This window comes from Triticum dicoccoides, chromosome 6B (genome assembly GCF_002162155.2).
Source record: "Triticum dicoccoides isolate Atlit2015 ecotype Zavitan chromosome 6B, WEW_v2.0, whole genome shotgun sequence".
In the NCBI taxonomy this organism is placed as follows: domain Eukaryota; kingdom Viridiplantae; phylum Streptophyta; class Magnoliopsida; order Poales; family Poaceae; genus Triticum; species Triticum dicoccoides.
Window position 1 is genome coordinate 681,427,067 of NC_041391.1, and position 24,519 is coordinate 681,451,585.

The window sequence follows — 24,519 nt, forward strand, 5'->3', positions numbered from 1 at the left end:
CCACGGCCTACACCCGTGGACACCATCTCCGGAAAGATCCGGTGGTCAAATGGGCAGCAAATCGCTGCCGGAAGTGTGGAGATTTCTCGTTGGACTTTGGATTTAGCAGCAGAGACGAATAGGGGAAACCGGGACAGGAACCCTAAAATTACCCGACGCCCACATATATGGAGGAATGCCGGTGGGTTTACGGGCCGCATGTAAAAAAATTACGGGCTGGGCTCTTTTTAGCGGACTTGCTCAGACCGTATTTTTGGCTCGTCCCGTAAACCGGCCCGAAAAATGCAGTTCAACGAATTTATACGAGATTTGCTAGAGATGCTCTAACTTACAAATAACCTGAAAATAAACCTGTTTTGTTTTTAGGAGAAAAGAAACTACTCCCTCCGTCTCAAAATATAAAACTTTTAACGTCTTCAATTTTGAGACAGAGGGAGTATTAATAATAATTAGAAAAAAAGAGGGACACCGATAACAGCCGAACGTTCGGTCTGGGGAGGCACCAGACCGAACGATACGTTCGGCAGGGGAGTACCGATTGATCGAACGATTTCGTTTGGTGCGAACAACCCCTCAGCCCAAACGCCTGCCAGATAGGCCCAATAGCTTCCTGGGCCAAACAAAAATCCCTTTTGCACCAAAAAAATAGAGAATGTGTACAACCGTCAAACTAACAGTGAGAAAACTCTCTACCATGAAATTAAGCTAACTCTGATAAATGGCAAACTTGCCATGGCACATGAAACAGTGTTGCCATGACACGAGGGAAAAAGAATTTGCTGCAGTGCATGAAATAAATTGCCCAAAAAAGACCAAAAACAGACCAAAAGGAATTTCTCAACATTGCAAAAACAGAACAAGAATAATTTGCCATGATATATAAAAGACAATTCACATGCTCCACTGAACCTCCCCTCTACAACGTTCGATCCAGGCAAAAACATATTGCAAAAAATACTATGAAATCCTTTTAAACAGAACACAAAAAATCCATGGAGAAAATACTATGGCAACCATGCAATAAATAACATGGTGTGATGCCTTAAAAAGTTTATGGTAATTATAAACTTATGTCAAACATATAGTTTTATTTTTCCATATTTCATATATCAAATTTCATGAAATTGCCATGTCAAATAATAAAAATAAATTTGACATGTCATAGAGAAAACAAAAATCCATACAATTTGCCATGTGGCTAGTCCATTCATTTTCACAAAAAATGCCATGGCAACCTTACTATTATATGCATGGCAAATTTTCATTACCAATGCCGATTTTACTTTTCATTTGACATGGCAAATTTACACTACGGGGTTACATGGAAAATTTGCAATGGAAAAATTAAAAGGTAAAGATTACCATTGTGGTAAATATAAATTTGCCATGTAAGTAAAAGTAAAATTGCCATGGAAATTAAGATAAATTTTCCATGGCAAATTTGAAAGGAAAAAATTTGCCATGGCAAAAATAAAAAGATAAAAAATGTCAATGTTGTAATTGAAAATTTTCCATGTATGGAAAAGTAAATTTGCCATGGAAATTAAGTTAAAAAATGTCCAAGGCAAATTTGAAAATCTAAAATTGCCATGGCAAAAAAAGGAAAGGTAAAAATGTCATTGTTGTAAATGTAAATTTGCCATGTATGTAAAAGTAAATTTGCCATGGCAATTAAGTTAAATTTAGCACCGCCATGAAAAGTAAATTTACCATGATACAAGTCAAATATTGCCATGTTTTAAAAAGCGGTAAAGTGTTAGGAAGATCAAATTTGTCATGGAAAAAAAATTAAGAAACCGTGGCAACATTCTTGGAAAATAGATATGGCGTAGACAATGCAAAAAGTTTTGTCATGGAAAAATTCTTGTATATAAAGATTGAGAGGGATATTGCAATGAAAAAATTGCATCTTAAGTTTCAAATGATATCGTATTAAAAACTGGACGTCGATAACGCGCTGACGCTTGCGCTGGGGAGGGGTCGCCCCGAACGAATCGTTCGCATTGGACAGGGGGAACGACCGAACGATTTCGTTCGGCCCAGGAGCTCTCTCAGCCCGAACACTTCCAGAAACTCATCACTTATCACGAATGCAACAAAAAGCCTAACAAAGACGCCACTGTAGGCCTGTTGGATGAGTCACATAAGAAAAACAGGCCCATTTAGATACTGAAACACGAAAAAAAAAACCCAGAAAAACTCTCTAAGAAAAGTTACCATGTTTTGGCACATACTAAAGTTTGCCATGGCAAGTTGGCAAGTTCCCATGTTTTTGAAGATTTTAAAATGCCATGGTATATTATTCATATTTTTGAACATCTAGAAAAAGGTTGCCATGTTTTTTAACATCGTAAGTTGCCATGGCAAAGTTTGTCATGTTTTTGAACAACTATAACTTTGCCATGGCAAGTTACATGTTTTTCAACATGTTAATTAAATAAGTTTGCCATGGCATAAAATGGAGTTAAATTTGCCATGGCAAAAAGGGAGTAAAAATTTGCCGTGGCAAAAATAGTTTAATTTTTTGCCATGGCAAAAAAGTGGTACTTTTTGCCATGGAAATTAATTAAAAATTGACATGGCTACACAAGTATATTTAAGATGCTACTCCCTCTGTAAACTAATATAAGAGCGTTTAGATTACTAAAGTAGTGATCTAAACGCTCTTATATTAGTTTACGGAGGGAGTACATAGTAAAATTTGCCATATTGTATAAATTTAAATTTGCCATAATATTTCAATAAAATTGACATGCTCTCTAGAATAAATTTGCAATGGCAACTTAAACTAAAAATTGCCATGGTGACTTAACCAAAAAATTTCCATGTGAAAATAAACATATTTTTGACATTGACAAAAATGGAGCTAAACTTGGCATGCCAAAAATGGAGTAAAAATTTGCCATGGCAAAAAATGGGTTGATTTTTGCCATGGCAAAAGGGGAGTACTTTTGTCATGGAAATAAATTGAAAAATGCCATGGCTATACAAATATATGTATTGTGCTACATAGTTAAAATTGCCATGTTCTGAAAAATGTAAATTTGCCATCATATTTAAAACAAAAACTTGCGATGCTCTTTACAATAAATTTGTCACGGTATCTTAAACTAAAAATTGCCATGGCAACTTAAAATAAAATTTGTCGTGTGAATAAAAGTATTTTTGATAAACTTGTGAATTTCTGAAATTTGCCGTATGAGTTTTCTAATAATTGCCACAACATTTTAGTAAAAAAATGCCATGTTTTTGTAGCGTTTATCTCTTACTTATGTTGTGGAACAAACAAACTAACAAGTTCAGAAGTTTGCACGGAAAAAATGATGTATCTAACAAAAAGACGGAGACGCACATGCCACAAACACAACTAGTTTGGTCAGTTTTGTTTGCTGCTAAAAGAAGGAACATATTCTGATTGCAAATTATGACAACATGGCAACTAGTTTCAGCCAGAAAATGTAGTATCAAGGCGAGTAGGGAGTACTGATGCATCACGGAAAACATTAAGAGGGAAAAAATGCTAGAGGGTGAGAATTAGGGGGTAGTGATAAATTGTATCTGGCTGACGCCGATGACACTGCTAAAAATCGGTGTCCCTGCAGAGCGAGGTAGGCATAGTCGATGGCGAGCCCAGCCCTCTCCCTGGCGTGCACCACCCCGCATCCCTACCTTGCCAGCAAGCTCGCGGCCATTTCGAGCTCGATGCGCTGCGACTCGAGCAAGCGGGAGGGGGAGGGGGCATCCCGTCCCCGACGCGGCCGACAACGCGCTCGCCGCCGCCTGTGTCGGCTCTCACCGGACAAGCAACAACCTCTCCTCCTGCGCGCGCTTCTCCTGAATCGAGGTGCGCCTCCGCACCCTGTCGTCGACGCCGGCGCCTCCTCACTGCGGCGCTCTTTTCCCCGGCCATGATGCGTCCCTGGCCACCACGACCACTCCTGCTGCTCACAAATGGCTGCGCCCCCACCACCACCTCCCCGCGGTACCGACGCGCCACCACCTGCCAACCAGAGTTGACCAAGCGGAGTCCCGGCGACGTGGCCGCCGATGTTGCGGTGCGGCAGCAAACGCGCGCGGTGGCGAGGATAGGATAGGGCGGCGCCGGCGAGCTTGGGACGGTGGTGCTGTGGTGGGGAGCAGATGGGAGACGGCGGGATGGGGAACGGAGAGCGACGGGAGAGAGAAGGGGATGAGTGGTGCGAGTATCTAGTTTGTTCGGGACGACTTCTGTTTTCTCCGAACGATATCGATTGCTGACGTGGCTCTGGTCCCCTGCTTTAAGATGCGTAATCAAATCGAGCGGTGGAAAGGACGTTCGGACCGAACAACAAAACGCAGCCCGTTCGGGAGTTATCGATTCCGAAAAAGAGAGAAGAAAATATCAACCTTCCGTCAGCGCAACTCGGCTGCCATTTCCAGTATCCACCCGCGCCGGCGCCGCGCTCCTCCCCGTCTTTGAAGAACACCTGCTCTCCCGCTCGAACTGCTCGTCTACTGGCGCCGCCGCCCTCTCGCTCCCGGACACGACGACCTCCGGCGGCACCGGAAGAAGACGGAAGACTCCGAGGGGAGTGGACGCCAGGGGCAGGGCCTGGCTGCGGGAGCCGGGAGACTACGGCCGGCCGCCGGTGCTGACTTGCGCCGGAGATCAGTGCGCGCCTGCTCCTGGATTCCAGGTTCGAGCTCAGGTGAGGCTGCCTATTGGATTCCCCGATTTGGGATGCCACATTCCCCTCTTTTATTTTTCTGCTAATTCCTTCTTTCTTCCGCTCCCGCAGGGCACGTCACCTGTTCGACGGAATGCTCAACAAGACCGCGGCGAGCGGCAAGGGTCAATTCGGTGACCTCACCGACGACCTCCTCCGGCACGTGCTGTCCTTTCTGCCTGCGGCTGATGCTCTGCAGACTTGCGTGCTCGACACCCGGTGGCGCGACCTCTGGAGGCGCACCACCGACCTCCTCCTAGTCTTTGATGAGACCAGTTTCCCGAGCTCCGGGCGTTTCAAACAGCTGGTGAAACTCTTCATCCACCTCCGGGGAAACTCACCTCTCGACAAGTGCAAGATCGTTGCCTGTGTTGATGATGAGGAGGGGTGCACATACACAAACACCATGCTGTTGATCAAGTACGCTCTAAAGTGCCAAGTTAAGGAGCTCCTACTCAGTGTTGCTGTTGAAGATGATGACACTGTGTACGACCCAATAATACTTGATGCGCCTCTCATCTCCCAGCACTTGAAGCTCTTACACCTCGAACAGGTTAACCTGAAATTCTCCGCTCTGAATTTCTCGCGCTGCCCGGTATTAGAGGATCTAAAGATGCAACGTTGCGGCATTGATGGACGCAGGATATCTTCCAAATCACTAAAGCGTTTGTGCATTTCCGACTTCTGTTACTTCCCTGAGGATTTCCACGTTCGGATATTTGCCCCGGGTCTTATCTCTTTGCAACTTGATGGTTTTAATGGCTTGACCCCTTCCCTTGAATACATGCCATTTCTAGAAATAGCTTATGTTGGGCTTCGCGATGAATGCTATGATTTCTGTCGTAGTAACCGGCAGGATTGTGAGTTTGATGACTGTGGCTGTCATGCTTATCCCGTTGGCGAAGGTGTGCTTCTCCATGGTTTGTCCAATGCTGTGAATTTGGAGTTGATTGCTGATCATGGATCTGAAAGGGTACGCTTGCACTTGCTGCCTTTTCACTCTTATTGCTATTGGCACCCATAGTTCTTTTGTAGTATCACATCCATTGCTAGACCTGCAAATACTTATTCTCATTACCACAGTTTGCTATTTTTCATCTTCACAAATTTCAGATCAACAATTTAATAACACAGAAGCATAATTGGATAAATGTAATATTTTCAAAGCTTGAGGTGCAGTTTTGCCTTTACTTACTTACGTCTGAAACTAAAGTATCTATCCAAACTTTCAACTTAAATTAGTATTTCATTTTCTTGAGTATCATGGTTCCTTTTTGTTCTTTTGCTATGACAGTTTGAAATTAAGCGAAAGTGCTATTGTGAGCTCGAGCTCACAGGCACCCTTTGCTACAGTACAAACAAAAAAAATATTTAAAAAGTTCAAAAAAATCTGAATTTTTTTGGCAACAAACATTGACATATTTTTCACATGCGTACAAATTTTCATGACAAAATGACATTCATGCAGGTCTCAGCAAAAAAAACAAAATCGATGCTCCAAAATGCTTCCAAAAACAGTTTTTTTGGAGCATGATTTTGTTTTTTTTTGCTGACACCTCCACAAATGTCATTTCATCACGAAAATTGGCACGCATGTAGAAAAAACATCAAAGTTTCTTGACAAAAAAATTCAGATTTTTTTGAATTTTTTTACTATTTTTTCGGATTTTACTGTTCATCCGGGATCACTGGTGCCCGGGATCAATTCCTCCGCGTCCGAAATTAAGATTCTACTACCCTAAATGATTTTGTCTTGTGGAGTCTCAGAGTTCCATTTTGTTCGCTTGCTATTTGTCCAGTTTATCTACACATGGGATTTAAAATGCTGCCCCATATTCGACAAACTGAAGACTCTATTACTCAGTGAGTGGTTTACAACTGTTGACTTGGTGTGCATTCTCCAACACTCTCCAATTCTTGAGATGCTCACTCTTCAGCTGGATAACACTAAGGTATCTCCTATATATATAAAGACATTGTTGCATTATTAAAGGAATTATGACATATATTCTGTCAATCTTACTAAATGTTTTGTATCATAGAAACTCGTTAGAGCAACAGGAGCCCAAGAAATGATCGACCAATCATTTGTGTGCTTGCACCTTAAGGTTGTCAACATTGAATGTAGAAAGGTTGACGAGGGAGTTCGCAAAATTTTGACGATCTTGAGTACATGTGGCATACCTCGTGAGCAAATTGGCATCAAGGAGCAATTACGTTACTCAGACCGTAATTAACCTTTGTCACTCTTCATGCTTTGTTTGTGCGATCTTCCTACTTGTCCTATCATGTCTGTTGTGACACCCTTCTGAATTCTATTTATATCAGTATCCTTTATTGTATTGTTTGCTGGTGTAGTTCAGAATGGCCGTTAAGTTTCACCAAAATTAATTGCTCTGTTATTAGTTATTACTGGTTACAACAGAATAGTTACCACACATTGCTGTTGTGCCTATAAATCTGTGTGCCTGTAAATCTGTTCCATCCATGATAAATCATTTGGTTTTGATACTGTGATTTTTTACCATTTAACTACTGATGGAAATAGCAGTTCTTCTGGTCTTGAAATTTATCTTTATCTTTGCTGTCCAGTTGGTATAGTCAATTTTACTAAGAATCTTCAACTGATGGGGGGTAGTATAGTTCCTCATTGTTTTCACTTTTGTTCCTAGATAGTTGTTAGTTTGATGAGTAGAAATTGATGCCAAATTGCATGCATACCACAGTACCACACTACCTCTGAAGTTTCACAGTACCACAGTACCACACTACCTCTGAGTCTTGAGGCGCCTGAATGGTCATATTTATATATTTGCTCTCACAAAGCTAGACTGCCAAGCAAACAAACAAATTTGGTCAGTCCACTTTGAGGGGACAAAAATCTGTTCAATGTCACCTGATAGTTGAGATCTTGGAAGTAGGAACTAAACTTATTTCATTGTCATGTTGTGTGTAGGTTTCAGTTTCCAGAAGCCTCTGTAGCCGCTGCTTCCATCTACTGTGGCACTAGCTAGCTGCAGTTTCCACCAGTGACCGCAACTGAGAGCCGATATGCAATGCGTGCTCGCGTGTGATGTTGGTCTAAAGCCTTCTGTGGTTCTCTGAATAAGAATGTGATGGTGGTCCTGTTGGCTGTTATCGCCACATTTAGTTTCTAGCTTTCTATCTTTTGGTGATGTGCTAGAAAATGTTTTGTTGACTGTGTGGTGCAACTCAGCAAAATGGTTTGCAGTTCGATGAAGTCGTAATGGTTGGTCAAAATAATGGAAATCGGGTCCGTGCGCCCCCCTTTGACTGCATGAGTTTATTTTCCCCAGAGTATTGCTTTATTTCTTTATAGATCATCTCTCGCTCTATTTAGTTTTGCTAGAAATGTTTTAGACACGGGACTATCTTTTGGATGAGATGTTGAAATTAGCTGCACACAGTGAACGCCGGAGCCAACGGCGTCATGTCAGGATAGACCACACGGTCGTGGTTCTTAGATGATAACACCTCGCTCGTCGGACTTGTCTTGCTGAAGGTTGCTCTGGCCGATAAGTGCCTTACCGTTGAAGATCTTGCGGAAATAGCACCGATGATCGTTTGGATTTTGTTTCTTGAACCACGATCTTGTGGATTTGGGGAGAAAGAGAAAAGTGGAACATAGTCTTTGTAGAAAAAGGCTGCTTTGAAATCAGTGGGGACACACGTCATGTGCTTAGTGGGTCTAGAGGAAAAAGCCCTTATCTGATACGATTTTTTTTTCCGATCACGACAATTATTAGCGGATTATAGTACGATTGCGAGAGATGATCTCGGCAATAATGGCACATGGGGAATTGAGGGATGGCGCCGAATCGTATGCTCTTCCCTTGTGGTTTAAATACGGGAGGAATGGTAGGAGGCGTCTTCCTCTCCTTATTTATTCATGCTGCCATTGGCGGACGGAGCTTGCTGCTCAGGTTCCTTTTTCTCTAGACCTTGATCGACTTTGCGGTTCCCTCCTTTCTCATGTGTCTACTGATTATTTAGCCCGCTCCCTCAACACCCATCACCTGTTCGATGGAAAGTTTGTGATGGCTGCAAAGGGTAGCAAGGACCGCCTCGGTGACCTCACCGACGACCTCCTCCGTCATGTGTTGTCCCTTCTTCCGCCAGAAGATGCCCTCAAGACTTGTGTGCTAGACACCAGGTGGCGCGAACTATGGAGGCGCACCACCAGCATGCACTTTGATGCTACCCATTGTGAGCGATGCGAACAGTTGGTGAAGTTGTTCATCCAACTCCGTGGAAACTCACCTCTCCCCAAGTGCGAGATCAGTACCTCCTCTGATGATCATCCGCATCATGCCGACTTTATATACACCAACACAGAGCTGTTGATCGATTACGCTCTAGAGTGCCAAGTTAAGGAGCTCCTGCTCAAAGCTGATCACATTGATGATGGCGCAATAATACTAGATATGCCTCTCATCTCCCGTCACTTGAAGATCTTACACCTTGAAGATGTTACATGCTCTGCTCTGAATTTCTCTGGTTGCCAAGTATTAGAGGAACTTAAGATGGAACATTGCGAGATTTATGCACATAAGATATCATCCAAATCACTAAAGCGTCTCTGCATCACAGAACAATGTAGTGTCCCTCAGGAATTCCACATTCAGATTTTTGCCCCTGATCTTATCTCATTGCAAATTAGCAATTTTCATGGTGCGACCCCTTTCCTTGGGGATATGCCATTTCTAGTAACAGCCTATATTGGTCTTTGTGATGGATGTCATGATTCCTGTGAGAAGAACCTGAGGGGTTGTGATTTTGATGAGTGTGGTTGTCATGCTTATCCTGCTGAGGGGGGTGTGCTTCTCAATGGGTTGTCCAATGCTGTCCATTTGGAGTTGATAGCTTATCCTATGATGGTACGCTTGCACTTACTACCTTTTTTACCCTTAGTGTTATTTGCCACCAACCGTTTCTCTTGTAATATCCACTGTTGCCCCGGCGTAGTCACGTAAAAGCAACTTGCTTTTCTTCATTACCACTGTTTGGTAATTTTATCTGTACAAATGGTTCTCATATTAACGATCTAATAACATATAATCTTAATCAATAATGTGTGGTATTTCTTGTGCTTGAGGTGTAATTTTCTCTTTTCTTCATTACACTTTCGAAATTAATAATATCAACCTGAAGTTCCTACTAACTTAAGTTATTTTATCTTTGAGTTTTGACTTCTCTTTTTGCTCACTTGTAATTTTTTCAGTTTATCTACCAATGGGATTTAGAATGTTGCCCCCTATTTGGCACATTAAAGACCCTGCTCCTCAATGAGTGGTTCACGACTATTGATCTAGTCTGCATTCTTCGATGCTCTCCACTTCTTGAGAGGCTCACTCTTCAGCTTTGTGACACTAAGGTATATCATGTACATATAACGATGTTGTTGTGTTATTAAAGGAAATATCATGTGTGTTCAACTGATCTTACTAAATATTCTCTATATCTCACAGAACCTCGTAGGAGCAACAACATCCCCAGAAACAATTGACCAATCATTTGTCTGCTCCCACCTGGAGGTTGTGAAGATTGAATGTAGAAAGGTTGATGTGGGAATTCGCAAAATTTTGAATATCTTGAGTACATTTGGCGTAGATGATAAGAAAATCAACATCAAGGAAAAATGTTCTCACTCATATCGTAAGTTACCTTTGTCATGCCTCATCCTTCGTATAATTTTGCAATTTTCCTTCTTGCACGAAAATGTTTGCTGCACTTACACATTAACAAGAGTACATTTAGTACCCATTTATATTCAGCATCCATTATGAAACCCTTTACAACCTGTTTATGTTGTACTTACTGCATGCTGGTGGAGTTGAGAATTGCTGCTAAGTTCTAGTGGTGGCAAATACAATGGTAACCACATGCTGCCATTCGTTCCTATAAATGATCGGTGTCATCCATGCAGAATTATTTGGGCTTGGTTCTCTTCTTATTTTTTTACTGTTCATTACTAATGAAGACAGGAAAAGCTCCCTTTTTGGAATTAACTTTATTTGTGCTCCCATTTGGTAGTTTACGCTTGGCATCTATTCAGAATTGAGAACTGCCTTTGCCTCCCTGTTTTCAGTTTTACTATTACTCCCTGCCTGTTGTCAGTCTGAAGTCCCTCTTTAGTCACATGAGGCATCTGAATGGTCGGTCATATGTGTCTTGCTCTCACAAGAGTAACTCTATGTCAACAAAAAAAAGGTCAAGCCCACTTTTTGGTTGAAATAAAAGAAATTTGGTCAAGCTGCATGATATTCTCCTATCTATCTATAAAACTTGAGGCCATCTTCATGCCAAATTTGTTGTTTATTGTCATGTTTTTTTTGCAGGTTTCAGTTTCGAGAAGTATGGGGTGCTTCTATCACTGGTGGCCCCTGAGATGTGTGCTCCGCCATGATGTTTGTCTACAGCCTTATGTGTTTCTCTAAATAAGGTTGTAACCGTGGTTCTGTCTTGGCCGTTACTGCTATGTTTAGTTTCTTGCCTTGCATATTTCGGTCCTATATGCTGGAACTTTGCTTTGCTGGTTGTTTGGTGTGATTTAGCAATACGGTTTTCGGCTTGTTGACCTCGTAATGTCATGGTTGGTCAGAACATTGCTATGTTTCCATTATCAGTAATCTAAATAGGGCTGTTGTGCCCTGTTTGAATCCATGGGGTCTTTCTGGAGGAGTTGTACTTCAATTATCTTAGCAGAAACTGCCTAAGTGTTTGGCTTTTTTAGAACCATTTGGCTTCTTTTCTGGATGAGATGTTGGACCTGGACATGGTTTATGGAGCCAAGCCGTCAACGGCTCAACGCCTAGCTTTTGTGCAGTGCTAGTAAGATACCCGGCCTGGATAATGGCAGTACCGATAACAACTGACTTATTTTTGCTGCTTCTTCCAAAAGGAAGGTTAAACCTCCCGGCCACATCATACTTTGATAACAAGAAATTTTCATGTGGCAGTTTCAATCTAGAGGAGAAAGAATTACATCTGAAATCATGCCTGCCTAGTTCCTTGGTTGAACTTAAGGGCGTGCACAACTAGCACTAGTAGAAAAGGGGGCATTTGTCCCGGTTCGTAAGGGCCTTTAGTCCCGGGACTAATGGGTCGTTACTAATACCTCCCCCCTTTAGTCCCGGTTCACTAACATGAACCGAGACAGATGGTCCTCCACGTGGCCGGTGCGCCGAGCCCAGGCAGGGGGGCCTTTGGTCCCGGTTGGTGGCATCAACCGGGACCAAAAGGCGATGTTTTTCTTTTTTTAAAGAAAAAGTGGCTGCTTTAGGGGTTTTGGGGGTTATTTTTAGGTTGTTATTAGCTAGCTAATAGAGAGAAGTGTCCTCTCTTATATCTTCGTCCTTGGTTTACCAATGCTGCTGCTATGTTCATTTCACCCGCTGATATAATAACTCATGCATGCTCGCATCATACATCATCATATATAATAACAAGTCCTACTAATCATGTATCATCATACAACTTCTACTCGTTATTAATAATAAGTCATACGATCATCATCCTCATAATCATCGAACCCAACCCTACATAATTGTTCTTAGCACATGATCATCAGTATCAGGTAGGACCTAAACACCCTTAAGGTAAAATAGCATAAAATAATATAGACCCTGACTCTTCATTATGAAGAATGGAGATCATCCTGTCTCCAATTCTTGCGCTTCGCTGCCTTTTGCTTCCAAGAAGCTTCTTACGACTGTCCATACATTTTTTCTTTTCTTTGATTGTCATGTCTCCACTTCTTTTAGAAACCCGGTATGGACAGTTCAGTTTCGTAGGAAGACCTGGTTGTATGTTCAAAACATGAAGGCTACCGTGCGTATACATCAGATGAGGCACATAATCATTCAGGATTATCTGTTGAAAAACATAGTAATAACTTCGTAGTTAGCAATGATGTACTAGTTTTAGAAGTGTGCAAAAAGATGTACGGATGTCGTAATAGTAAAAATCTTACCAAAGTATCTCCATGGTAGTTACCGTAGTTCAACACATGCACTAGTGGCACGTATTGACCATAATGTTGAGGAGTTCGATTGTAGACATTGTAATTCTCAAGATCAGTACAAAATGCGATCAGATGATTTTTCTCCCTATAAGTTAATTCGAAGCCATCGGTGTAGTGGGTTTTGTCTACCATCTTTCGCACATTCTTTGAAGAATGAAATTAAGCTGTCAATGAAAATAAGATGTCAATTATTTTGAAATAAACAATATAAATTACTTAATAACTATGTTAAGCTCACATGGGGGAAGAATTGGAGGTGTATCCACAAGGACCCAAATCGAAGGTCTGTCTTGCTCGATTGTAGGATCACCAAGATCCATGGTGACAAGCATACCTTCATCAAAACCATACATCTTGTAAAGTGCTTTCCATTTTTTGCAACCAAAATGGGTTACACTCTCAGCATTGTACAACTTTACTTGAAAATCCACACCATGATGGGTCCTTAGGAGATTTTTTTTGGTTTTCCATACTTTCATGGTCTTCAAAACCCATCCTCTCCAAGACATAGCGTCTTGCATAGCATGGGATAAGCTAGTCGAATTGGAAAAGATGAAAAATACACGTTAAAATAGTTGAAGTCGTGCTTAATTATGAAAAAAACTATTGTCGTCGTTGCGTACCATATGAACATCGAAGGTCTCCTCGAGCTTAATGCTGAAGCGCCGATCTTCGTCCAGCTCAATGAACCTATCGCACATAACTCGGTCGTCGTGGCACTAGTCGCACTCCCCCGGGCGGTTTTCGTCGTCCGAGTACGACATTTTCGGCCTATGTTCATAATTCAAATATTAAACTAGATCATTATTATTAATCACGGGTTGACTATCGGTGATGGTACGTAGCTCCTTCTTTCATTTTCGAGTGCATTATTACACCAAATTGCCCAGCACACGGGAATGAAGGAGAACTTTTCCAATATGAGCATTCAATAAGCAAAACCAAATTATAAAATAAGCAAAACCAAATCATAAAATAAAGTAGTATTTAAATTAGCATGCATTCAATTATAAGCAAAAATACATCATCTCTTGGTGTCCGTACATCGTCAAATATTATCACTAATATAGAATCACTAATACAACTAGAACCATAGCGCCCGGCGGGTATCGTCGCGGGCGGTGGACACCCATGTTGGAAATATGCCCTAGAGGCAATAAAAAAATGGTTATTATTATATTTCTTTATTCATGATAATTGTCTGTTATTCATGTTATAATTATGTTATCCGGAAATCGTAATACACGTGTGAATACGTAAACCACAACATGTCCCTAGTGAGTCTCTAGTTGACTAGCTCGTTGATCGACAGATAGTCATGGTTTCCTGACTACGGACATTGGATGTCATTGATAACGGGATCACATCATTAGGAGAATGATGTGATGGACAAGACTCAATCCTAAGCATAGCTCAAAGATCGTGTAGTTCGTTTAGCTAGAGCTTTTCCAAATGTCAAGTATCATTTCCTTAGACCATGAGATTGTGCAACTCCCGGATACCGTAGGAGTGTTTTGGGTGTGCCAAACGTCACAACGTAACTGGGTGACTATAAAGGTACACTAAGGGTATCTCCGAAAGTGTCTGTTGGGTTGGCACGAATCGAGACTGGGATTTGTCACTCCGTATGACGGAGAGGTATCTCTGGGCCCACTCGGTAATGCATCATCATAATGAGCTCAATGTGACCAAGTGTCTGGTCACGAGATCATGCAATACGGTACGAGTAAAGTGACTTTCCAGTAACGAGATTAAACGAGGTATTGGGATACCGACGATCGAATCTCGGGCACGTAACGTACCGATTGACAAAGGGAATTGTATACGTGATTGCTTGAGTCCTCGACATCGTGGTTCATCCGATGAGATCATCGAGGAGCATGCGGGAGCCAACATGGGTATCCAGATCCCGTTGTTGGTTATTGACCAGAGAGGCATCTCGGTCATGTCTGCATGTCTCCCGAACCCGTAGGGTCTACACACTTAAGGTTCGGTGACGCTAGGGTTGTTGAGATATGAGTATGCAGTAAACCGAAAGTTGTTCGGAGTCCCGGATGATATCCCGGACGTCACGAGAAGTTCCAGAATGTTCCGGAGGTAAAGAATTAGATATAGAAAGTGAAGTTTCGGCCATCGGGAAAGTTTTGGGGGTCACCAGTATTTGTACCGGGGCCACCGGAAGGGTCCCGGGGGTCCACCGGGTGGGGCCACCTATCCCGGAGGGCCCCATGGGCTGAAGTGGGAGGGGAACCAGCCCCTGGTGGTCTGGTGCACCCCCCTTGGGCCCCCCTGCGCCTAGGTTTGGAAACCCTAGGGGTGGGGGGCGCCTCCACTTGCCTTAGGGGGCAAGCCACCCCCCTGGCCGCCGCCCCCCCTTGGAGATCCCATCTCCTAGGGCCGGCGCCCCCCCTAGGGGGCCTATATAAAGAGGAGGAGAGGGATGGCAGCCGCACCCATGCTCTTGGCGCCTCCCTCTCCCCTTGCTACACCTCTCCCTCTCGTAGAAGCTTGGCGAAGCCCTGCCGAGATCACTGCTGCATCCACCACCACGCCGTCGTGCTGCTGGATCTTCATCAACCTCTCCTTCCCCCTTGCTGGATCAAGAAGGAGGAGACGTCTTCCTCAACCGTACGTGTGTTGAACGCGGAAGTGCTGTCCGTTCAGCACTAGGATCAACGGTGATTCGGATCACGACGAGTATGACTCCCTCAACCCCGTTCTCTTGAACGCTTCCGCTCGCGATCTACAAGGGTATGTAGATGCACTCCTCTCTCTCGTTGCTAGATGAACTCATAGATTGATCTTGGTGAAAGCGTAGAAATTTTTTATTTTCTGCAACGTTCCCCAACAGTGGCATCATGAGCTAGGTCTATGCGTAGTTCTCTTTGCACAAGTAGAACACAAATTTGTTGTGGGCGTAGATGTTGTCAACTTTCTGCCACTACTAGTCTTATTTTGCTTCAGCAGTATTGTGGGATGAAGCGGCCCGGACCGACCTTACACGTACGCTTACGTGAGACATGTTCCACCGACTGACATGCACTAGTTGCATAAGGTGGCTAGCGGGTGTCTGTCTCTCCCACTTTAGTTGGAGCGGATTTGATGAAAAGGGTCCTTATGAAGGGTAAATAGAAGTTGGCAAATCATGTTGTGGCTTTTACGTAGGTAAGAAAACATTCTTTCTAGAACCCTATTATAGCCACGTAAAACATGCAACAACAATTAGAGGACGTCTAACTTGTTTTTGCAGCATGTGATTGTGATGTGATATGGCCAAAAATTGTGATGAATGATGAATGATATATATGTGATGTATGAGATCATGTTCTTGTAATAGGAATCACGACTTGCATGTCGATGAGTATGACAACCGGCAGGAGCCATAGGAGTTGTCTTAATTATTGTATGACTTGCGTGTCATTGATTCAACGCCATGTAATTACTTTACTTTATTGCTAAACTGTTAGCCATAGTAGTAGAAGTAATAGTTGGCGAGAAACTTCATGGAGACACGATGATGGAGATCATGGTGTCTTGCTGGTGACGAAGATGATCATGGAGCCCCGAAGATGGAGATCAAAGGAGCAATATGATATTGGCCATATCATGTCACTATTTGATTGCATGTGATGTTTATCATGTTTTTGCATCTTGTTTACTTAGAACGACGGTAGTAAATAAGATGATCCCTAATAATTTCAAGAAAGTGTTCCCCCTAACTGTGCGCCGTTGCGAAAGTTCGTTGTTTCGAAGCACCACGTGATGATCGGGTGTGATAGATTCTAACGTTCACATACAACGGGTGTAAGACAAATTTACACATGCATAAACACTTAGGTTAACTTGACGAGCCTAGCATGTACAGACATGGCCTCGGAACACAAGAGACCGAAAGGTCGAACATGAGTCGTATGGAAGATACGATCAACATGGAGATGTTCACCGATGATGACTAGTCCGTCTCACGTGATGATCGGACACGGCCTAGTCGACTCGGATCATGTATCACTTAGATGACTAGAGGGATGTCTAATCTGAGTGGGAGTTCATTAAATAATTTGATTAGATGAACTTAATTATCATGAACTTAGTCTAAAATCTTTACAATATGTCTTGTAGATCAAATGGCCCACATTACCCTCAACTTCAACGTGTTCCTAGAGAAAACCAAGCTGAAAGATGATGGCAGCAACTATACGGACTGGGTCCAGAACCTGAGGATCATTCTCATAGCTGCCAAGAAAGATTATGTCCTAGAAGCACCGCTAGGTGAAGCACCCATCCCAGAGAACCAAGACATTATGAACGCTTGGCAGTCTCGTGCTGATGATTACTCCCTCGTTCAGTGCGACATGCTTTACAGCTTAGAACCGGGGCTCCAAAAGAGTTTTGAGCAACACGGAGCATATGAGATGTTCGAAGAGCTGAAAATGGTTTTCCAAGCTCATGCCCGTGTCGAGAGATATGAAGTCTCCGACAAGTTCTTCAACTGTAAGATAGAGGAAAATAGTTCTGTCAGTGAGCACATACTCAAGATGTCTGGGTTGCACAACCGCTTGACTCAGTTGGGAGTTAATCTCCCGGATGACGCGGTTATTGACAGAATCCTCCAGTCGCTTCCACCGAGCTACAAGAGCTTTGTGATGAACTTCAATATGCAGGGGATGGAAAAGACCATTCCTGAGGTATATTCAATGCTGAAATCAGCGGAGGTAGAGATCAAGAAAGAACATCAAGTGTTGATGGTGAATAAAACCACTAAGTTCAAGAAAGTCAAGGGTAAGAAGAACTTCAAGAAGGATGGCAAGGGAGTTGCCGCGCCCGGTAAGCCAGTTGCCGGAAAGAAGTCAAAGAATGGACCCAAGCCTGAGACTGAGTGCTTTTATTGCAAGGGAAGTGGTCACTAGAAGCGGAACTGCCCCAAGTACTTAGCGGACAAGAAGGCCGGCAACACTAAAGGTATATGTGATATACATGTAATTGATGTGTACCTTACCAATACTCGTAGTAGCTCCTGTATATTTGATACCGGTGCGGTTGCTCATATTTGTAACTCAAAGCAGGAACTGCGGAATAAACGGAGACTGGCGAAGGACGAGGTGACGATGCGCGTTGGGAATGGTTCCAAGGTCGATGTGATCGCCATCGGCACGCTACCTCTACATTTACCTACGAGATTAGTTTTAAACCTCAATAATTGTTATTTAGTGCCAAGTTTGAGCATGAACATTGTATCTGGATCTCGTTTAATATGAGATGGCTACTCATTTAAATCCGAGAATAATGGTTGTTCTATTTATATGAGAGATATGTTTTATGGTCATGCCCTAATGGTCAATGGTTTATTCTTAATGAATCTCGAACGTGATGTTACACATATTCATAGTGTGAATACCAAAAGATGTAAAGTTGATAATGGTAGTCCCACATACTTGTGGCACTGCCGCCTTGGTCACATTGGTGTCAAGCGCATGAAGAAGCTCCATGCTGATGGACTTTTAGAGTCTCTCGATTATGAATCATTTGACACATGCGAACCATGCCTCATGCGCAAAATGACCAAGACTCCGTTCTCCGGAACAATGGAGCGAGCAACCAACTTATTGGAAATCGTACATACTGATGTGTGCGGTCCAATGAGCGTTGAGGCTCGCGGAGGATATTGTTATGTTCTCACTCTCACTGACGACTTGAGTAGATATGGGTATGTCTACTTGATGAAACACAAGTCTGAGACCTTTGAAAAGTTCAAGGAATTTCAGAATGAGGTAGAGAATCAACATGACCGAAAGATAAAGTTCCTACGATCAGATCGTGGAGGAGAATATTTAAGTCATGAATTTGGTACGCACTTAAGGAAATGTGGAATCGTTTCACAACTCATGCCGCCTGGAACACCTCAGCGTAACGGTGTGTCAGAACGTCATAATCGCACTTTATTGGATATGGTGCGATCTATGATGTCTCTTACCGATTTACCGCTATCTTTTTGGGGATACGCTCTAAAGACAGCTACATTCACTTTAAATAGGGCACCGTCTAAATCCGTTGAGACGACACCGTATGAATTATGGTTTGGGAAGAAACCTAAGCTGTTGTTTCTAAAAGTTTGGGGATGCGATGCTTATGTCAAGAAACTTCAACCTGAAAAGCTCGAACCCAAGTCGTAAAAATGCGTCTTCATAGGATACTCTAAGGAAACCATTGGGTATACCTTCTACCTCAGATCCGAAGGCAAGATCTTTGTTGCCAAGAACGGGTCCTTTCTGGAGAAAGAGTTTCTCTCGAGAGAAGTAAGTGGGAGGATAGTGGAACTTGATGAAGTACTACCTCTTGAACCGGTGATTAGCGCAGCTCAAGAAGATGTTCATGTGGTGCCAGCACCAACTGAAGAGGAAGTTAATGATGATGATCAAGGTACTTCAGATCAAGTTACTACTGAACTTCGTAGGTCCACAAGGACACGTTCCACACCAGAGTGGTATGGCAACCCTGTCCTGGAAATCATGTTGTTAGACAACGGTGAACCTTCAAACTATGAAGAAGCGATGGCGGGCCCAGATTCCAACAAATGGCTTGAAGCCATGCAATCCGAGATAGGATCCATGTATGAAAACAAAGTATGGACTTTGACAGACTTGCCCGATGATCAGCGAGCGATAGAAAACAAATGGATCTTTAAGAAGAAGACGGACGCGGATGGTAATGTTACCATCTATAAAGCTCGACTTGTCGCTAAGGGTTATCGGCAAGTTCAAGGGGTTGACTACGATGAGACATTCTCTCCCGTAGCGAAGCTAAAGTCCATCCGAATCATGTTAGCAATTGCCGCATACTATGATTATGAGATATGGCAAATGGACGTCAAACGGCATTCCTTAACGGTCATCTTAAGGAAGAACTGTATATGATGCATCCAGAAGGTTTTGTCGACCCTGAGAATGCTAACAAGGTATGCAAGCTCCAGCGATCCATTTATGGGCTGGTGCAAGCATCTCGGAGTTGGAACATTTGCTTTGATGAGATGATCAAAGCGTTTGGGTTTATGCAGACTTATGGAGAAGTCTGCGTTTACAAGAAAGTGAGTGGGAGCGCTGTAGCATTTCTCATATTATATGTAGATGACATACTTTTGATGGGAAATGATATAGAACTCTTGGACAACATTAAGGCCTACTTGAATAAGTGTTTTTCAATGAAGGACCTTGGAGAAGCTGCTTATATATTAGGCATCAAGATCTATAGAGATAGATCGAGACGCCTCATAGGTCTTTCACAAAGCACATACCTTGATAAGATATTGAAGAAGTTCAATATGGATCAGTCTAAGAAGGGGTTCTTGCCTGTGTTGCAAGGTGTGAAATTGAGCTCGGCTCAATGTCCGACTACGGCAGAAGATATAGAAGAGATGAGTGTCATCCCCTATGCCTCAGCCATAGGGTCTATTATGTATGCCATGCTGTGTACCAGACCTGATGTAAATCTTGCCGTAAGTTTGGTAGGAAAGTACCAAAGTAATCCCGGCAAGGAACACTGGACAGCGGTCAAGAATATCCTGAAGTACCTGAAAAGGACTAAGGACATGTTTCTCGTGTATGGAGGTGACGAAGAGCTCATCGTAAAGGGTTACGTCGACGCTAGCTTTGACACAGATTTGGATGACTCTAAGTCACAAACCGGATACATGTATATTTTAAATGGTGGGGCAGTAAGCTGGTGCAGTTGCAAGCAAACCATCGTGGCGGGATCTACATGTGAAGCAGAGTACATGGCAGCCTCGAAGGCAGCGCATGAAGCAATCTGGGTGAAGGAGTTCATCACCGACCTAGGAGTCATACCCAATGCGTCGGGGCCGATCAAACTCTTCTGTGACAACACTGGAGCTATTGCACTTGCCAAGGAGCCCAGGTTTCACAAGAAGACCAGGCACATCAAGCGTCGCTTTAACTCCATTCGTGAAAATGTTCAAGATGGAGACATAGATATTTGTAGAGTACATACGGACCTGAATGTAGCAGGTCCATTGACTAAACCTCTTCCTAGGGCAAAACATGATCAACACCAGAATTCCATGGGTGTTCGATTCATCACAATGTAGCTAGATGATTGACTCTAGTGCAAGTGGGAGACTGTTGAAAATATGCCCTAGAGGCAATAATAAAATGGTTATTATTATATTTCTTTGTTCATGATAATTGTCTATTATTCATGCTATAATTGTGTTATCCGAAAATCGTAATACACGTGTGAATACATAGACCACAACATGTCCCTAGTGAGCCTCTAGTTGACTAGCTCGTTGATCGATAGATAGTCATGGTTTCCTGACTATGGACATTGGATGTCATTGATAACAGGATCACATCATTAGGAGAATGATGTGATGGACAAGACCCAATCCTAAGCATAGCTCAAAGATCGTGTAGTTCGTTTAGCTAGAGCTTTTCCAAATGTCAAGTACCATTTCCTTAGACCATGAGATTGTGCAACTCCCGGATGCCGTAGGAGTGCTTTGGGTGTGCCAAACGTCACAACGTAACTGGGTGACTATAAAGGTACACTACGGGTATCTCCGAAAGTGTCTGTTGGGTTGGCACGAATCGAGACTGGGATTTGTCACTCCGTATGACGGAGAGGTATCTCTGGGCCCACTCGGTAATGCATCATCATAATGAGCTCAATGTGACAAAGTGTCTGGTCACGGGATCATGCATTACGGTACGAGTAAATTGACTATCCAGTAACAAGATTAAACGAGGTATTGGGATACCGACGATCGAATCTCGGGCACGTAACGTACCGATTGACAAAGGGAATTGTATACGGGATTGCTTGAGTCCTCGACATCGTGGTTCATCCGATGAGATCATCGAGGAGCATGTGGGAGCCAACATGGGTATCCAGATCCCGCTGTTGGTTATTGACCGGAGAGGCGTCTCGGTCATGTCTGCATGTCTCCCGAACCCGTAGGGTCTACACACTTAAGGTTCGGTGACGCTAGGGTTGTAGAGATATGAGTATGCAGTAAACCGAAAGTTGTTCGGAGTCCCCGATGAGATCTCGGACGTCACGAGGAGTTCCAGAATGGTCCGGAGGTAAAGAATTATATATAAGAAGTGAAGTTTCGGCCATCGGGAAAGTTTCGGGGGTTACCGATATTGTACCGGGACCACCAGAAGGGTCCCGGGGGTCCACTGGGTGGGGCCACCTATCCCGGAGGGCCCCATGGGCTGAAGTGGGAGGGGAACCAGCCCTTGGTGGGCTGGTGCGCCCCCCCTTGGCCCCCCCATGCGCCTAGGCTTGGAAACCCTAGGGGTGGGGGGCGCCTCCACTTGCCTTGGGGGGCAAGCCACCCCCTGGCCGCCGCCCCCCCTTGGAGATCCCATCTCCTAGGGCCGGCGCCCCCCCTAGGGGGCCTATATAAAGAGGGGGAGAGGGAGGGCAGCCGCACCCATGCTCTTGGCGCCTCCCTCTCCCCTTGCTACACCTCTCCCTCTCGCAGAAGCTTGGCGAAGCCCTGCCGAGATCACTGCTGCATCCACCACCACGCCGTCGTGCTGCTGGATCTTCATCAACCTCTCCTTCCCCCTTGCTGGATCAAGAAGGAGGAGACGTCTTCCTCAACCGTACGTGTGTTAAACGCGGAGGTGCTGTCCGTTCAGCACTAGGATCATCGATGATTTGGATCACGACGAGTATGACTCCCTCAACCCCGTTCTCTTGAACACTTCTGCTCGCGATCTACAAGGGTATGTAGATGCACTCCTCTCTCTCGTTGCTAGATGAACTCATCGATTGATCTTGGTGAAAGCGTAGAATTTTTATTTATTTTCTGCAACGTTCCCCAACAACCAAAAGATGAGGAACCATCACAGGATCATAGCTCTAGTGAGATCCCTGAAGAATCTGCCAGGTATTGTCGAACCTGCCCTCCAATGTAACCATGTAGCGACGGACGTGCTTGTCCTCCTCGCTGACACGGTGACGTACCACCTCCGCGGTGTCCGGAAGCCTCGGCACCGTCACTGGCCCACGCGACCGCCACCAAACAAGGATCGGGTCAACAACGGGCTGCCTCCTCACCAACCTACGTCTCCCGGAAGGTAGCACCTCCCAATACCAGCCCGGCGGAGCCCAGTCCCGAACATGGCCCTGATCAAGCAGGCCTCCACCGTCGAGTCGATGACGACGAGGATGCGGGATAGGCATCACCGACGTTGATGCGGGAACTACTTCTATATATAGTTAAATAAAGTAGTTTTATTAATTAAATCAACTAATTCAACTACTAAGAACTTACTATAAATAAATAAAGTAGTACTTACTAAAAACAAACTACTTCTATATATAGTAAAATAAAGTAGTTTATTAAATCAACTAGCTAGTTCAACTATATATGAAGCACTTACTATAAATAAAATAAAGTAGTACTTACTAAAAATAAACTAGTTTAACTATAGTTCTATTATTTTTCTAACTAATTATATTAAACACTTTCTCTTCTTATTTTTTTTCATTTTTCCTCTATTCTAAATATGAACATATTCATAAATGACTTATATCATTCACAATTTTCCTATACATACACAATAAGTTGACAAAGAAAATACTATGAACAAAAAATCATTAAAATTCTATGAACAAAATTACAACAAAAAAAATCATAAAAATTCTATGACCAGAAAAAATCATAAAAATTTGACATATTCGATTTGCATATATATGAACATACAAACATGCATATTCAACAATAATATCACCAAAAAACTCTATTAACGGAAAAAAATCTATTAACAGAAAAAAAATCTATTAATATGAACAAATTAATTACACAATATGAAAAAAATCTGACAGATAAATCTATGAACTACACATCTAAATTACTACACATCTAAAAAAAATCTATGAACAACAAAAAAATCTAAAAAAATCTAACAAAATTAACTACACATCTAAATTAACTACTACTAATGACAAATTAAATTAGTTGCTTACGGCGACGGCGACGGCGAGGTGCGGCGCGGGGCAGGGCGGGGCGGTGACGGTGTTGGGGCGGCGCGGGGCGAGGGCTGGCTTGGGCAGCCTGCCGGCGTCGTGGATGGATTCGCCGCCGTCGGGGGAGAGCAGGAGAAGAGATTGAAGTGGGGATGAACGGTTCTGAATTTTTCCTAAGTGCTACTTATATAGCAAAGGCATTGATCCCGGTTCGTGGCTCAAACCGGGACTAATGCCACCCTTTAGTCCCGGTTGGGGCTACCAACCGGGACCAAAGGCCTCTTTTCAGCAGCCCAAAGGGCGGGAAACAGAGACCTTTGATCCCGATTGGAGGCACCAACCGGGACTAAAGGTGGGTCATTGGTCCCGGTTGGTGCCACCAACCGGTACCAATGCACCCGTCTAATTACTTATTTATTTTCTTTTATTATAATTATTTTTGCTATTAAAGTTTGTAACAAAATTCTAATTACTTATTTATTTTCTTTTATGATAATTCTTTTTGCTTTTAATGTTTTGAACAGAATTCTAATTACTTATTTATTTTCTTTTATGATAATTCTTTTTGCTATTAAAGTTTGTAACAAAATTCTAATTACTTATTTATTTTCTTTTATGATAATTTTTTTTGCTTTTAATGTTTTGAACAGAATTCTAAATACTTATTTATTTTCTTTTATGATAATTCTTTTTGCTATTAAAGTTTGTAACAAAATTCTAATTACTTATTTATTTTCTTTTATGATAATTCTTTTTGCTTTTAATCTTTTGAAC

The 24,519-nt window shown here is 42.9% G+C and overlaps 1 protein-coding gene across 3 annotated transcripts; it reads left to right on the forward strand.

Moving 5' to 3' along the window:
- Positions 1-4,380: 4,380 nt before the first annotated feature.
- LOC119325993 (putative F-box/FBD/LRR-repeat protein At5g56810) lies at positions 4,381-7,941 on the forward strand. Of its 3 annotated transcripts, XR_005157777.1 has the most exons (6): positions 4,381-4,688; positions 4,779-5,259; positions 5,349-5,679; positions 6,506-6,658; positions 6,749-6,935; positions 7,663-7,941. XR_005157777.1 is itself a non-coding variant. In XM_037599709.1 (5 exons), the coding sequence occupies exons 2-5, from the start codon at positions 4,801-4,803 to the stop codon at positions 7,686-7,688; spliced, it is 1,245 nt and encodes a 414-aa protein (XP_037455606.1). In that variant the 5' UTR covers positions 4,381-4,688; positions 4,779-4,800; the 3' UTR covers positions 7,689-7,941. The 3 variants fall into 3 exon arrangements, 2 of the variants coding, with proteins under 2 accessions (XP_037455606.1, XP_037455607.1); XM_037599709.1 differs by having other exon boundaries at positions 4,779-5,679; XM_037599710.1 differs by having other exon boundaries at positions 4,381-4,676; positions 4,779-5,679.
- The last annotated feature ends 16,578 nt before the right edge of the window (positions 7,942-24,519 follow it).

Bases quoted from the DNA above. Each gene is read 5' to 3' on its own strand.
- LOC119325993 (XM_037599709.1), top strand. From the start codon at position 4,801: ATGCTCAACAAGACCGCGGCGAGCGGCAAGGGTCAATTCGGTGACCTC. The intron at 6,659-6,748 runs GTATCTCCTATA...TTTGTATCATAG, and splicing joins TTCAGCTGGATAACACTAAG to AAACTCGTTAGAGCAACAGG. The intron at 6,936-7,662 runs GTAATTAACCTT...TGTTGTGTGTAG, and splicing joins GCAATTACGTTACTCAGACC to GTTTCAGTTTCCAGAAGCCT.